Genomic DNA, 13,560 nt, shown 5'->3' on the forward strand with positions numbered 1-13,560 from the left:
CAGAACTTTTTCGCTGTTTCGTCGTCGTCGTCGTCTTGTCGGTCGATTCGGTTCGTGACGGAAAGATCCCCGCGATCAGAAGTGCGTTCTTTTTTCCCGCAAAGGATTCGTCTGGTCCTTGTTCCAACGACGAAAAAATCTAGTCCAGTGGTCCGCTAGTAGTCAGCATGTCTTTCCTCGCACGTAATGTAGCGAGAAGCCTGGTGCAGGTAGGATTTATTTTGATTAGTTTTGACCAGGGGAAAAAGTTTATGTAACCATTCTGCTGGCTCGGCAATCGCGCAGCAGAGTGGCTGTGTTCGCGATGTCCTTGGGGAATTTGGTGGAGGTCTAAAAAAATGCTTTGGTGTTTATATCTTTTTTTTTGTTTTAGGCTTCTTGCCGTGGAATCCATTCCACCGGAGCGGTTCAAAACCCAAACGTAAGTATAGTCATCAAATGAGCCAACTTTTTATTGATCGATTATGTTTATTTTTATCCCAACAGAAATCGAAGGAGGGCCGGATCACTTGCACTATGATTCCGGGCGATGGCGTTGGCCCAGAGCTGATGTACTCCGTTCAAGAGGTGTTCAAAGCTGCTGACGTTCCGGTAGATTTCGAAACTTTCTTCCTATCGGAGGTCAATCCCGTTCTGAGCTCTCCGTTGGAAGATGTGGTGCGGTCCATTCGTAAGAATAAAGTTTGCCTCAAGGGCATCTTGGCCACTCCGGATTACAGCCGCACAGGCGAGCTAGAAACGATGAACATGAAACTACGCAACGAACTGGATTTGTATGCAAACGTTGTGCACGTGGTCAGCTTGGAAGGTGTCAATACCCGTCACAAGGGCATCGATACCGTTGTTATTCGCGAGCAAACGGAAGGCGAGTTTTCTGCGCTTGAGCATGAAACCGTTCCAGGGGTGATTGAATGTTTGAAAATTATCACCGCCCAGAAGTCAGCGCGTATTGCCAAGTTCGCCTTCGACTATGCTACCAAGCACAACCGCAAGAAGGTCACCTGCGTCCACAAGGCCAACATCATGAAGCTGGGCGATGGTCTGTTTATGAGGAAATGCGAAGAGGTAAGGATTATTAGAGGATGTGCAAGTCTTGAACTCAACTGAATTCCCGAAAAACGTTACAGATTGCCAAGCTGTACCCTCGCACGCAGTTCGAGAAAATGATTGTAGACAATACGACGATGCAGCTGGTGAGCAACCCGAATCAGTTCGACGTCATGGTTGCTCCGAACCTGTATGGTAACATCATCGACAATATTGCATCCGGGTTAGTGGGTGGTGCTGGAGTCGTCGCAGGAGCATCGTACTCCTCCGAGCATGCCGTCTTTGAACCGGTGAGTATTTCTTTTTATCACAAATGATTACTAACGCTCACTACCTTGCATTAATTACTTACCGTAGAACGGGGTATCTTTGATAATGCGGGTAACTTTGATAGTGGGACAGGCATTGCATAGTTTATCTTCAACCGGTTAAGAAAAAGGCAAACGTAGATCTCCGAGCTGGAGGCAGAGCTTGTTTCTGTTGGAGTAGTACCAGTGGAGGTAAAACTGTTTTCCAAAAAAGTCGTTGGCCTGGAAGAAAGTGCGTTGTACTTACTGAGCTTTATTAAGGGATCCGTAAAGCTTTCGGAACTGCGGAAAGTGAAGGCACTCTTCAGTACCATAGTGAAATGGCGCTACTTCGAGCGGAAATCGACAGATGCAGTCCAGTGTCACCGTTGCCAACAGTTCGGACATGGAATGCGGAACTGTAACCTTGTTCCACTGTGCGTTAAGTGTGGTGAAAAACATCTTTCTGCCGAGTGTCAACTCCCCAAGAAGGCGGACCTGGAGCACAGTAATAGGAGCGAAACTCGTGGATTCATCAAATGTGCAAATTGCAGTGGCCAGCACACTGCAAACTATCGTGGGTGTCCCAGCCGTAAAAACTACCTTGAGAAGCTGGCGAAAATAAGAGCTGAGCGGCGGAATCCACCCCCTCCGCCTCCACCCCCGCGCTCTTCGCAGGGCCGTCCAAGCAACTCAGCAAACTCGTACGCCGAAGTGCTGAAAAATCAGAGTGCCAATAATGAACTTTTCTCGATGTCCGAGTTTCTTTCTCTGGCGAGAGAGATGTTCGACCGACTGGCGCAATGCCAGACAAAGCAGCAGCAACTTCTAGCTCTTTTCGAGCTTACGACCAAGTACGTTTATAATGGCTAATCAGAACTACTTGCGTCTGGCTAATTGGAACGGTCGCTCCGTTCATGGGAAGAAACTGGAACTCTTTGATTTCTTAGAGCGACACAACGTGGACGTAGGAATTGTGACTGAAACCTGGCTGCAGCAGAAACATGCCTTCTTCCATCCGAGTTTTTCCTGTATCCGTTTCGACCGCAATTCCAGTGATGCAGAGAGAGGAGGAGGTGTTATGATTGTAGTCCGAAAAGGCATCAGTTTTGTCGAGCTTAATATTTCGACGAAGGTTATCGAAAGTGTGGGTATTTCGATTACGACGTCAAACGGAAACCTACACGTAATCGCCGCCTACTTTCCTGGAGCGAGGAGACGATCTGTTTGGACTCAATTTCGTCGAGACATCGCCGAGCTCACAAGAAGAGCTGAACCGTTTTTCATAGCCGGAGACCTGAACGCACGACACCGCCACTGGAACTGCTCTATGACTAACAAAGCAGGAACGCTGCTGTGCCAAGAGGCATCCAGTCGCAATTTCTTCATCCACTTCCCAGACTCGTTTACATTCCAACCGGCGGGCCGTGGCCGCCCATCCACTCTTGACCTGGCCCTCTCAAACAACCTGCTGGACATGACCAAACCAGTTACGCTCAACGAACTGTCATCAGACCACCTTCCAGTAATGTTCAACGTGAGTCTCTCGGCCCCAATCGAAAACATAACACCGAAGGTCCGGTGCTATGCGCGGGCGGACTGGCCTCGCTTCCAGCGTGAAGTTAATTCTAAATTAGATTTGTTGGACCCTGCGATTATAACCCTCGACAATGAAGCTGAGGTTGATGCTGCGATTGAACTCCTGACAACGACAGTAATGGATGCCGAAACTGCCTCGGTTCCTGAAGTTCAGAAACGAATATATCAAGTTGCTGAGATCCCGGAAAGTACTCGAAGATTGATCGCGCTGCGGAACAAACGCCGGCGGCAATGGTACAGAAGGAGAGATCCAATATACCATGACATAGTGCTATCGCTGAACCGTAGAATCAGAGAGGAATGTGACCAAGCGAACTTCAGCAGATTCAAGGAAACGCTTCGAACACTAAACGGCGATCGCGATACACTGTGGAAAATCACAAAAGCGTTGCGGAAATCGACAAAGTGTAGCCCACCATTGCGTCACGACGACAAGATGATAGCTTCACCGCTAGAAAAAGCTCAACTTCTGGCAAGAAGCTTCGCTCGCGCACATACGAATCAGATGCCAGATGATCCGGACACTGTTACAGCGGTGAATGAGTCAATCGTTCACATCGACCAGGCACACTTGCCAGGAGACCACCCGTGGCTGATTCGTCCAAAGGAGGTTACCCAGTGCATTCGAAGGCTCAAATCCAAAAAGTCTCCTGGGGAAGATAAAATACGAAACTGCGTGCTCAAGAAACTGCCTCGAAAAGCTCACATCTTTCTCGCCAAAATCCTCACTGCCTGCATCCGGCTCGGATACTTTCCGACCAGGTGGAAACACGCTGTGGTCATCGCCATTCCAAAGCCGAACAAAGACTCCTCGATTCCGTCTAACTACAGGCCAATCAGCTTGCTGTCTTCGTTTAGCAAAATACTGGAGCGTGTGATCCTGAATCGTATTGAACAATACTTGGAAAATATAAGGATGATTCCCGATGAGCAGTTCGGATTCAAAAGAGGGCACTCAACCAACCACCAGCTCGCCCGATTAGTCCGAGATATAAAAACCAACTTCTCGCGGGGTAAGTCCTCTGGAATGGTACTATTAGATGTCGAGAAGGCATACGATTCAGTTTGGCAGGAAGCAATCCTGCACAAGATGCTAGTTGTAAACTTTCCTATGTACGTTTTGAAGATTATCCGCTCCTTTTTGTCAAACCGCTCTTATCAAGTGTCTGTCAATGGGCATGTATCAGATCGTCTCGAAGTACCCTATGGTGTCCCACAAGGTGCTGTGTTAAGCCCCACGCTCTACAACATCTTCACCGCTGACCTGGTGATGCTAGATGGCATACAGTATTACCTATTCGCTGACGATACTGGATTCGTTGCATCAGATCCTGATCCGGTCATTGTGGTGACCGAACTACAAGCGGCCCAAAACGCCATCGAGAGGTACCAGAGGAAATGGAAGATCAAGACCAACGCTGAAAAGTCGCAGGCAATTTTCTTCACTCGGAAACGAAGTCCTCGGAAACTACCGCAAAATGAGATTTCTGTGTGGGGACGCCAATTGCCATGGTCGGATGACGTAGGATACCTGGGCTTAACCTTGGATCGGAAGCTAACATTTGCCGTGCACGTCAAGAACATCTTGAGTAAATGCGATAAGCTCACGAGAATGCTGTACCCGCTGATCAATCGCCGATCGTACTTAGACGCAAATTCGAAGCTGTTACTGTACAAGACGGTATTCAAACCAGTAATGACATACGGTTTTCCCGCGTGGTACCACTGCGCAGCAACCCACAGGAAGAAGCTTCAGGTGAAGCAGAATCGAATATTGAAGATGATGATGAATTTAGATCCATTCTACCCAACCGAAGAGGTCCATTCTATTACGAGGATGGAACAAATCAACGACTGGTTCCAGCGAGTGCTTCCAAAGTTTTGGATGGGATGCACTACATCAGCAAACCCGTTGCTGCAACATTTACCTCATAGTCTGTGATATTAGGTTTAAGTGAACTGTTTCCTCCAACTATCCCAATACCTTTAACGCTATTTCAAAGGTTTTTTTTTGAACTTTTTCCTTTCACTTTATTAAATTCCTGAAGTTGTTCCTTAATCCGCACAGGCTGCAATATTAGAATTATATAGCTGTTGAAAGGTAGTCCATATCTCAGCTTATGAAAACAATTTGTACACTGTTAATCTAGAACTAATATTGAGTAAATAAAATGAAATGAAATATAAAAGTTCATCTTAGATGTATTTTCATTAAAACAAGTTTATATACAACATTTTGGACCAAAATTTGAAATTGTTGATATTTTTGTCATTTGTCAATCGCTTCAAACAATCTGCTATACGACTTCGTTTCAACCAGAGATGGCATTTCACCGTAGCGATTCACTGCGGCGTCAGTTTATCGACCACACTGGGGATAGGAACATTTTTCACCACACCAAGAAGCCAGTTTCTCTTGTTTTGGGTGGTAGGTAGACCAAGCGCTAGTGCGTGCTCTTGCTCGTCCGCCTTGGATCGAGTGTGGCTCACTCTTTCGCGCGCATCGCTCTCCGGCGCTCTCCCGTGTTTTCACCCAGCAGTCACCGAATTATCACCATGGTGTCGCCGGGGCGAGAACTCTCCGGCGTTTCACCGCAGCGCGCACTCTGGCGCAAAAACCTCACTGGAGCGCGCACCCGGGTGATTTTTTACACTTTCACCGAAGAGAATTTGAAATCGCTCTCGCCGCACTGTTGTGTGGCCTAGTGCTCAGGGAGCTAAGAGATTTATTTCTACTCACCAAGCTTGCGCGCATCCGAATCGCAGTGGTGGATCCACATAAAGAGAAGGGCTCCTGTTCAGATGCACAGCGTGAGTGGTGTATTTTCTATTTCTCTTTCCCACACTGAGGATATGGACATCTCTGGTTTCAACTATTGTTTCAATGAATGGACTCTTATTCTCGATAGGTTCATCATAATAGATTCCAAATCTAGAATTGAATCTCTTAACGAAGTGTGTTTTTACGAAATACTTTTGTAAATTAGGACATAAATTTCCGTAAATCGATAAATGCCTAAAAGTATGCAATGCCCTTCTAATCTCATGTAGATAAATCTGTGTTGTTCAAAATTTGTTTATAAAACATTCAAAAACTACCCTAAAAAAGAAAACTCATCATGAATAGCATGTAATAATATGTTGGTATACCTTTAAAGATATATTTTTACAAAGATAATGATTTTTGATAGCTAAATTCACTTTGTTTTTCACTTAGTACTTAGAAAAACCCATATTTATATGTAGAATTTAGTAAAAAATCAATAAGGGGATTCACTAAACAGTGTAAACTGATTAAACTGATTAAACGTCGCGATCACCAAGGCAGTCTTTGATTGTTTCATTCGCAAAATCTTGGAACATTTCAAATAAGCAGAAAATCATGGCTTACGCAGCAATTTAATCTGTTTAGTGAATCCCCCTAATGTTTTGATATAAAAAATCTATTTGATACTAGCTGTCCCGGCAAACGTCGTTCTGCCTGCCTACTGTGTTTTTTGACATGCAGCTTTGTAGAAAATTGCCCCGCAAACCGGAATTTCAATCTTTCTAGTCGATTTTCCAAATTATTTTTTTCGTACGAACACGTCGGAGCCATGCAGACGAATGAAACACTGAAAGAATGGAGTAGATCTAGGAGTAGATCCTTTAACCCGTTCCCGAGCCTATTCGTGACATACAAACACTATTCCATTTTTATTTATATAGATAGATATATAACAAGGCTTATCATGTTCATACCTATTCCTAAGATTTCAGTCAGTGATTATTTTTTAAGATTTGATGTGTTTTTTCAGAACACTATCAAAGTTATCCCAAAATGAAAATCGGATTCTCGCTTATCTGGAAAACTAAAAGTCACTCAAAATACTTAAGATTACCGAATCTTCAAATTGCAATTGATAACTGATACCCCAGTAGGGTCTTGTACGTACCATTTGGGCAGGTGTACCTATTTTGAACACTTGCCGCTATAACTAGGTCAATTTCAAACGGATTGTTTTGAATTTTTGTAAAGAGTTAGGCACGTACAGTATCTTACTCTATACAAAAACTCAAATCAATCGGTTTGAAATTGATTTAGTTACAGCGGTAAGTGCCCAAAATAGGTACACCTGCCCAAATGGTACAAGACCCTACATGTTCTAAAAATATAAAACTAGAGGAAATACTGTTACATGGAAACATATTAAAAAAAAACTCGCTGAAAACTATCAAAGTTACCCCGTTTTACGGGGTGATTATTTTCTAGAATATTTCTGTAAAATTCAATATCATTGTTGTCGTTTCGTAAATGGCCATTAATAGTAGTTTACGCAACAAGGTGCAGAATGAAGATTTTTACAGCACGAGTCGTACATTTATCCAACGAGGCTTGCCAAGTTGGATAATTACGACGAGTGCTGTAAAAATCGAGTTCTGCACCGAGTTGCGTACAACGTTTTTTGCAATTTCATAAATTACTGCTTAAGGGTAGTTTTTAACCAATTTATTCATCAAACTGCACGCTGATGTTCATAGTCATGTTTAAGGAAGTCTGATCATAGCAGGTTATACTGTGCAGTTGTCACAATTTTTAAAAAATGCTTCCAGAAAAGATCACGAAATTGATCCAAACATAAAACAGTGCTGTAATGGTTCATTACGCAACGCAAATCAGTGCTGTAATGAACCATTACAGCACTGCTAATTTGGTGTGGGAAAGTAGGCCTTTTCCTGACGGATTTGCGTAAGGTAAAACAGCCTATTACGATGAGAAATTGCAAAAAAAAAGTATTATTTATGTACGTATGCATTACAGTAGACGTTCGATAACTGCAACATGTTTACGTTTCACTTAGCGAACGAAAATCCGATAACTGCAACGCCTGACAGTGTCAACAAACCATCAACTGACGTAAAATGAACGTGAACTTCATCCGGTTGTTCATTTGGACACTATTTGGACTAACATGGCGCAGAATTCTGACATTTGGCGGTGCGATAACTGCACATTTGTTGCACTTACCGGACTTGCAGCATTGCAGTTAAACCGTTTGTACCATGACAGAAATGTTCTCTCGCCGTTTGAATCATAGTTTGCAGTTCTGGTCATTCGAGGTAACGATCTGAAATTGGTTTTCGGGGAACTGTTCTAGGATCATCCAAATTGATTGCATTTTACCTACGTATTTTCAATCGCATTTTGACGAATTCTGACCATTTTTTATGTTCTTTTATTTTGTAGGGTGCGCGTCACACTTTCGCTGAAGGTGTCGGCAAGAACATTGCCAATCCCACCGCTATTCTGCTGTGCTCATCTAAGATGCTGCGTCACGTCAACCTACTACCCTACAGCCAGATGATTTTCCAGGCTGTTCAGAACGTGCTTAAGGCAGGTAAAGTGCGCACTAAGGATTTGGGCGGTCAATCAACTACCGACGATTTCACCAAAGCCGTCATTCACAATCTGCAATAAAAGGGCGACATCTAGCGGTGTTTACTAACAGTAAGACACCCAAACAACCACGCATCTGTATTAAACACTGCACCGTACTAAGTGCAAGCGACCACTTAAAATCGTTAATTAGCTCCCGCGAACGTTACTTTTAGCAACATCGTGTATACTCGTATAGCGATCGTTGATTTGATAAAATCTTATTTATTAAAATACCTACCCTCCTACCGAAATAAAGCTCCAAAAGTGTCATCATTCGAATAACCAAATCATCTAAATCCATTTATTTCCATCGAATCCCATTGTTCTCTTCTAGGATGTTACCGTTGAATTCGTTTTATGAAATAAAGCTAAACAAGTAATCATAAAAATGGTGTTCTATTTTTTCACCTTCTTCGGTTTAGCCAACTCCAGTATACGGTCGCTTGCTTTTGCCTTGAGTGCTCGAGGGTCCACCATGAACGGGTTCTCGCGGTACTCGTTTTTCACATTCCGATAGATTTTCGGCTGCGCAAGATCCAGCACTCGTTGTGTTGCTTTAATAAGATGAGAAGTTTGAATATGCGTGGACCTCGATATAATGTAACTTATTTTGCTCAGTTCAAACCCCTGTAGAAAGAATACTATTTAAACAAAATACTAACCAACAGCTTCAAGCGCACCCTTCGGAATCGACAAGTCTTCCTTATAGGGGCCTTTGGCTCGCCGATGTCGTTCTTTTGGTTGGCAAAGCGCTTTAACACGATCGCTCGCAGTTGCCTTTAGCGCACCTGGTAGCACTGCCCTAAATTTTGCTGGACCATCGTACTTATTACACTTCCAACGGGGCGTGGAAAGATCCATCACTCGGTCTAATAGCTGGATAAGAGGCATACGTTTGCGGGATTTAGTTTCAGGCTTCTTGAGTGGTTTTGGTTGTGCATTTTTTGATAACCATTGTTGATGCTGTTTCCATTGTTCGGGAGTCATTTTAATCAGTTTAGATCTGAAAAAGGTCCGAACTGTTAAGCTTGTTCAGTTACAAATAGATATGTGCCCAAACTTTCTATTGAATGAGCTGTTTTCTTAACATTTTTTTTCTAATTTGAGCCAATTTTCAATAACAACAAGTTATGTTCATAAACTTTTTCACTACTGGTTAAGGTGAATCGGGACGCTGTGTTATTTTTCCTATCTTCCCTCTCTTTCTAACAATTTGCCTCGCGATTTTGAAGATGGTAATCTCGATTTCTATCGCACAGATGAGGCTGAAAAACAATCAGCATATGCATTGCAAGTGAGCATACACAATGATAGATTTTTGTTCCATTATATGAAGTAGAATCTGAGATTACCATCTTAGTAGAAACAGAGCAATGGCGGATATTTCCTCGACCGTCCCGTCCGCCCTTAAAAAAGAAAATTCACTTATGATTACTAAATTGTCGGAATTAGAATTCTGACACCTTTTTTGTGGGCTTCGTGGCCGAGCGGTTAGCGGCGTCAGTCGTTTAGGTGTCTCGTAAGCCTCGGAGTGTGGGTTCGATTCCCGCTCTAGTCGGGGAAAACTTTTCGTCAAACGAAAAATTCTCCACTGGGCCACTGGGTGTTATATGTGTTGCCCGTTGTTTAATGTTAGTAATGTTCAGTCTCTGCGGCCTCTGGCCGAAAACGGTGTAGTGTCTTTTTTTCCAGCCTTCATTCAGTATAATAGTCATGCTTTTTAACCACGAGCTTCATCAATGAGCTAAACTGCCCATAATCGCATAAGAGTAACATTCGACAAAAGTAGGCATTGGAGAAAATGGAGCCCAAAGATTTAACTTTTAATGGTATGGAAATGAACCAAAATTTTTAATATTTCTCATAAATTGGTAATCAATCGTTAAGCAATAAAATTTTCTACAGCACATCTTATATGCTAGACGAATGGCCAGAAAATAAATCGGACCTGATTATGATTGATGACATGCTTTAGAGCCTGCTTTTTTTCCAGTGTGACTGTTATGCGGTTACTTTGGTGAATGAGACAAAATGGCTTGGTATTTTTTTCATAAATCCTAGAACAAACTTGAAATTTTTATTCAGGAAGTCGAAAGTACTTGCGATTTGATGGTGATTCCCGAAAATAACTCAATACCATCAAAATATGCAAATGTTACAAATATGCAGTTATGGGCAGTAAAGAAAGCCCCTGATAGGTTGCTACTCTGAATTTTCATGAAATTTAGACTTGAGCTCATTCAATCCAAGCCATCCACGTTAAAAAAAATGTACGTGCTGAAGCAGACCTGGACCCTAGATTCAGGTTCAACGACGTCAAATCTGCTAGAGAAACATTAGTTTGCTTGAAACAAACAGAAAAATTGTTATATCGTGTGATTTCATAAATTGTTAGTACACAAGGTCAAATATTTGTCCAAAACGAAACCAATGCCAAAACATCTTGTTTCACTCGATCAAAATTTCATTAGTGTCAAACTGATGTTGCTTCTTGAGTTCTTTCTTTGTCAAATTTTAAACCCTGTGTACTTCAGGCCCCAGCTCAAATCAAAAGTATTGTGTGGTGTTGTATACATAAAAGTAGCTTACTCTGTCGACGGAAGATGGACATTTGCCAACCGGCTGTAAACCGTGAACATGCTCCGTTTGATGCGCTTCCCGAACCTGTCGTACCAACATCGATTGATAAACCGGCGATACGCATCGCGCGCAGCAATCAGTTTGCGTACTTTCGGCAGAGCCAACTGTTGAATCCGGGTCGATGCGTGAGGCTCCTGATAGGCACGTATCATCTGAATCGTTCGTCCGTACTGCGATACCGGTCGTTGGTAGAATTTGGCTCCACGGCATTTTGGCTTCGCAAGTTTTCGGATGCGACGGGATGTTTGGTACTTTCGTGTGGTGGATACCTTCCGTTGTTGCCCGGAGAATTCGCAATCCACCAAGGGGCAGTTGCACGGAGTGTAGAGAAACGACTTGCGGAAATCACTGAAATTTGGAACTTTAACGTTTTTGTCTTCACTGAAACAGGCAACCATTTTGTTTTATGAAGTTGGTTTCTGCGGAGCTCCGACGTGAGTTTGACGTGTTTTATGGATTTTTAGTGCAGTTTTGTCAGTTCATCTGCTCGGCCTGCTTCGACAGAGATTGATTGAACATTCTAAAAACGGATAGACTTGCGAATGGATCATATGATATTTGAGTAGGTATTTGAGTTTGAGGGGAGTAAGTAAGCGGCGATGCCGCCATTCTACTTTCATTTATTTTTTCTAAATATTAAATAGTATAACATTTAAAAATTGCGGTCCAACTAACGAAAGCAGAATAAAAGGATATCAGCCCCCGTTTACTCTCGGTTGCTACATGCAGCACGTGTTTGCTGTCCGAAACTCGCGCGCTACATCATAGAATCAGAGGCTAATGTTGTCCTTTCATTTTTTTATGCATACACTGAGGATACTGCAACTCCGAAAATCATACGAATCAACTATGATATTTTGCCACAAGAATTTCTTGCGAAAATCATAGTTACTAACTATGATGGTGGGGCTGGCTCACCGACACTTCCGGTCCGCTTTAGTGCTTTATGCATCATTGTGGCCAGGTGTTGCTCTAGTTTTTCCAACTGTATTGTAAAGCATGAGCGGTGATCCTTGGCATTCTTGTGTAAATTGGGGTAGGTACTCGAAATGTTGATCGATCACCGATTATTGCTGGCAGATGCAGTGGAAAGTCTGTCTTAATACGTATCAATCGTCTCTGACAAACGAGAAAAACTGACTTCACTGATTACCTGTCTCTGAGCCAAATTTGGTATAGAGTCTTCAGTCTCCGATTAATCGCTTCATGTTTGATGGAGGTTTTTAATCCAATGGGTTACATAGCCGCTATTCGAATGAAGAGAGTAATGTTCCGCGTAATATATCACAAATCGAAAGAGGTACGGTACATTACGTGGAGCGGATATACTGAATTGGGTACCAGACCAAGTCCCTGCTGGGTGGCGCTAAATAGGTGAGCCATAGACAATAGAATCGTCAATGTCGTAGGGCATAGTATGTGACTATTGTCGAAACAACACTATTTTTGGTCATTGTCCAACTAAGCGCATAACTATGTTAGGGTCAAGATTAGGACTATTTTTGGTCATTGTCCACTAAGCGCATAACTATGTTAGGGTCAAGATTAGGATGAAATCATTGGTAAAATGACATTTTCTGTAGGTTTATTCTGGATTAAAATGCATTAGCTGCCCTTTAACTGAGTTATTTTATAACAGTAAACAACATTATTCCTTCTTGATAAAAGATGTATGGACATAGAATTGCCAAACTATATTGCGACATTTGCACCCATTTAGACTCGGCCGAAATTCATTATCATCACAGTCGAATTTCGCACACGACTTCGCAGCGGCTAGCATACACAAGCTCCGTTGAGTTCATCACAGGGGCGTCGGATGCACAACAGGTAAACAAAATCAGTTTGATTAGTTTGGAATGTCGCTGGGAAATGACGATTCAGTGGATTCTCAAATCATCACAGTAGTCTAAACATGAACAAGAAACCCAATACATCTGATCAGATATTTTTCCGGTATTAAATTTGGGGTAGAGAGTTAAACACCTACGGAAAATAGTTTTTCAATGTCAGGCAAACATCACATGAACACAGCTACCAATGTACCAAACCTTCTCTACTGTCTTCTCATTTCGCCGCTTCCTATCCTCAATTGAACTTATCTGACACAAGTTAGGACTGTCTGTGGGAGATCCGGGTTTCTAATTCTGTGTAGGACTTGTTAAAACGGGATGCCTGATATGTACTGCGGACAAATGGGCTGGAAGTACTGAGCAATCACAATTACTGTCGTACTAATCATACTAAATGCATGCTTTTCTACTTACATCCCGAACGTCGACAACCGGCAAAGAGGACATGACGAAAAAACGCGAGATGGCCCTAACAAAAACTAGAAAGGCGATGAAAATGGTCACCGATGCAACGATATGGAAACAAAATAGATGAGAAATTATCGACCAAATCATAATCTATGAACATATCGCTAATATTCTTTATCATTCTTTCTTTTTCTCGTTTCAGCAACAAAATCGAAACCTCTCTACTATCTCTTCATTTTCTACCTCTTCCCATCGTATTCCCACATCTTCCTATATCCTCTACCCCATCTATTTAATGTATCTGACA

General features: G+C 42.6%; 2 protein-coding genes across 2 annotated transcripts; one reads left to right on the top strand and one right to left on the bottom strand.

Annotated features, from left to right (window-relative positions):
• Positions 1–7: 7 nt before the first annotated feature.
• On the top strand, positions 8–8,639 carry LOC109401397 (isocitrate dehydrogenase [NAD] subunit beta, mitochondrial). Its single transcript, XM_029855750.2, has 5 exons — positions 8–209; positions 374–421; positions 487–1,065; positions 1,128–1,337; positions 8,161–8,639. The coding sequence occupies exons 1-5, from the start codon at positions 168–170 to the stop codon at positions 8,389–8,391; spliced, it is 1,110 nt and encodes a 369-aa protein (XP_029711610.1). The 5' UTR covers positions 8–167; the 3' UTR covers positions 8,392–8,639.
• On the bottom strand, positions 8,620–11,523 carry LOC109401398 (sperm microtubule associated protein 2). Its single transcript, XM_019673949.3, has 3 exons — positions 10,942–11,523; positions 9,015–9,355; positions 8,620–8,906 (listed from the first exon to the last, which is right to left on the bottom strand). The coding sequence occupies exons 1-3, from the start codon at positions 11,388–11,390 to the stop codon at positions 8,749–8,751; spliced, it is 948 nt and encodes a 315-aa protein (XP_019529494.2). The 5' UTR covers positions 11,391–11,523; the 3' UTR covers positions 8,620–8,748.
• Positions 11,524–13,560: the final 2,037 nt, after the last annotated feature.

This window comes from Aedes albopictus, chromosome 2, assembly GCF_035046485.1.
Source record: "Aedes albopictus strain Foshan chromosome 2, AalbF5, whole genome shotgun sequence".
Lineage (NCBI taxonomy): Eukaryota > Metazoa > Arthropoda > Insecta > Diptera > Culicidae > Aedes > Aedes albopictus.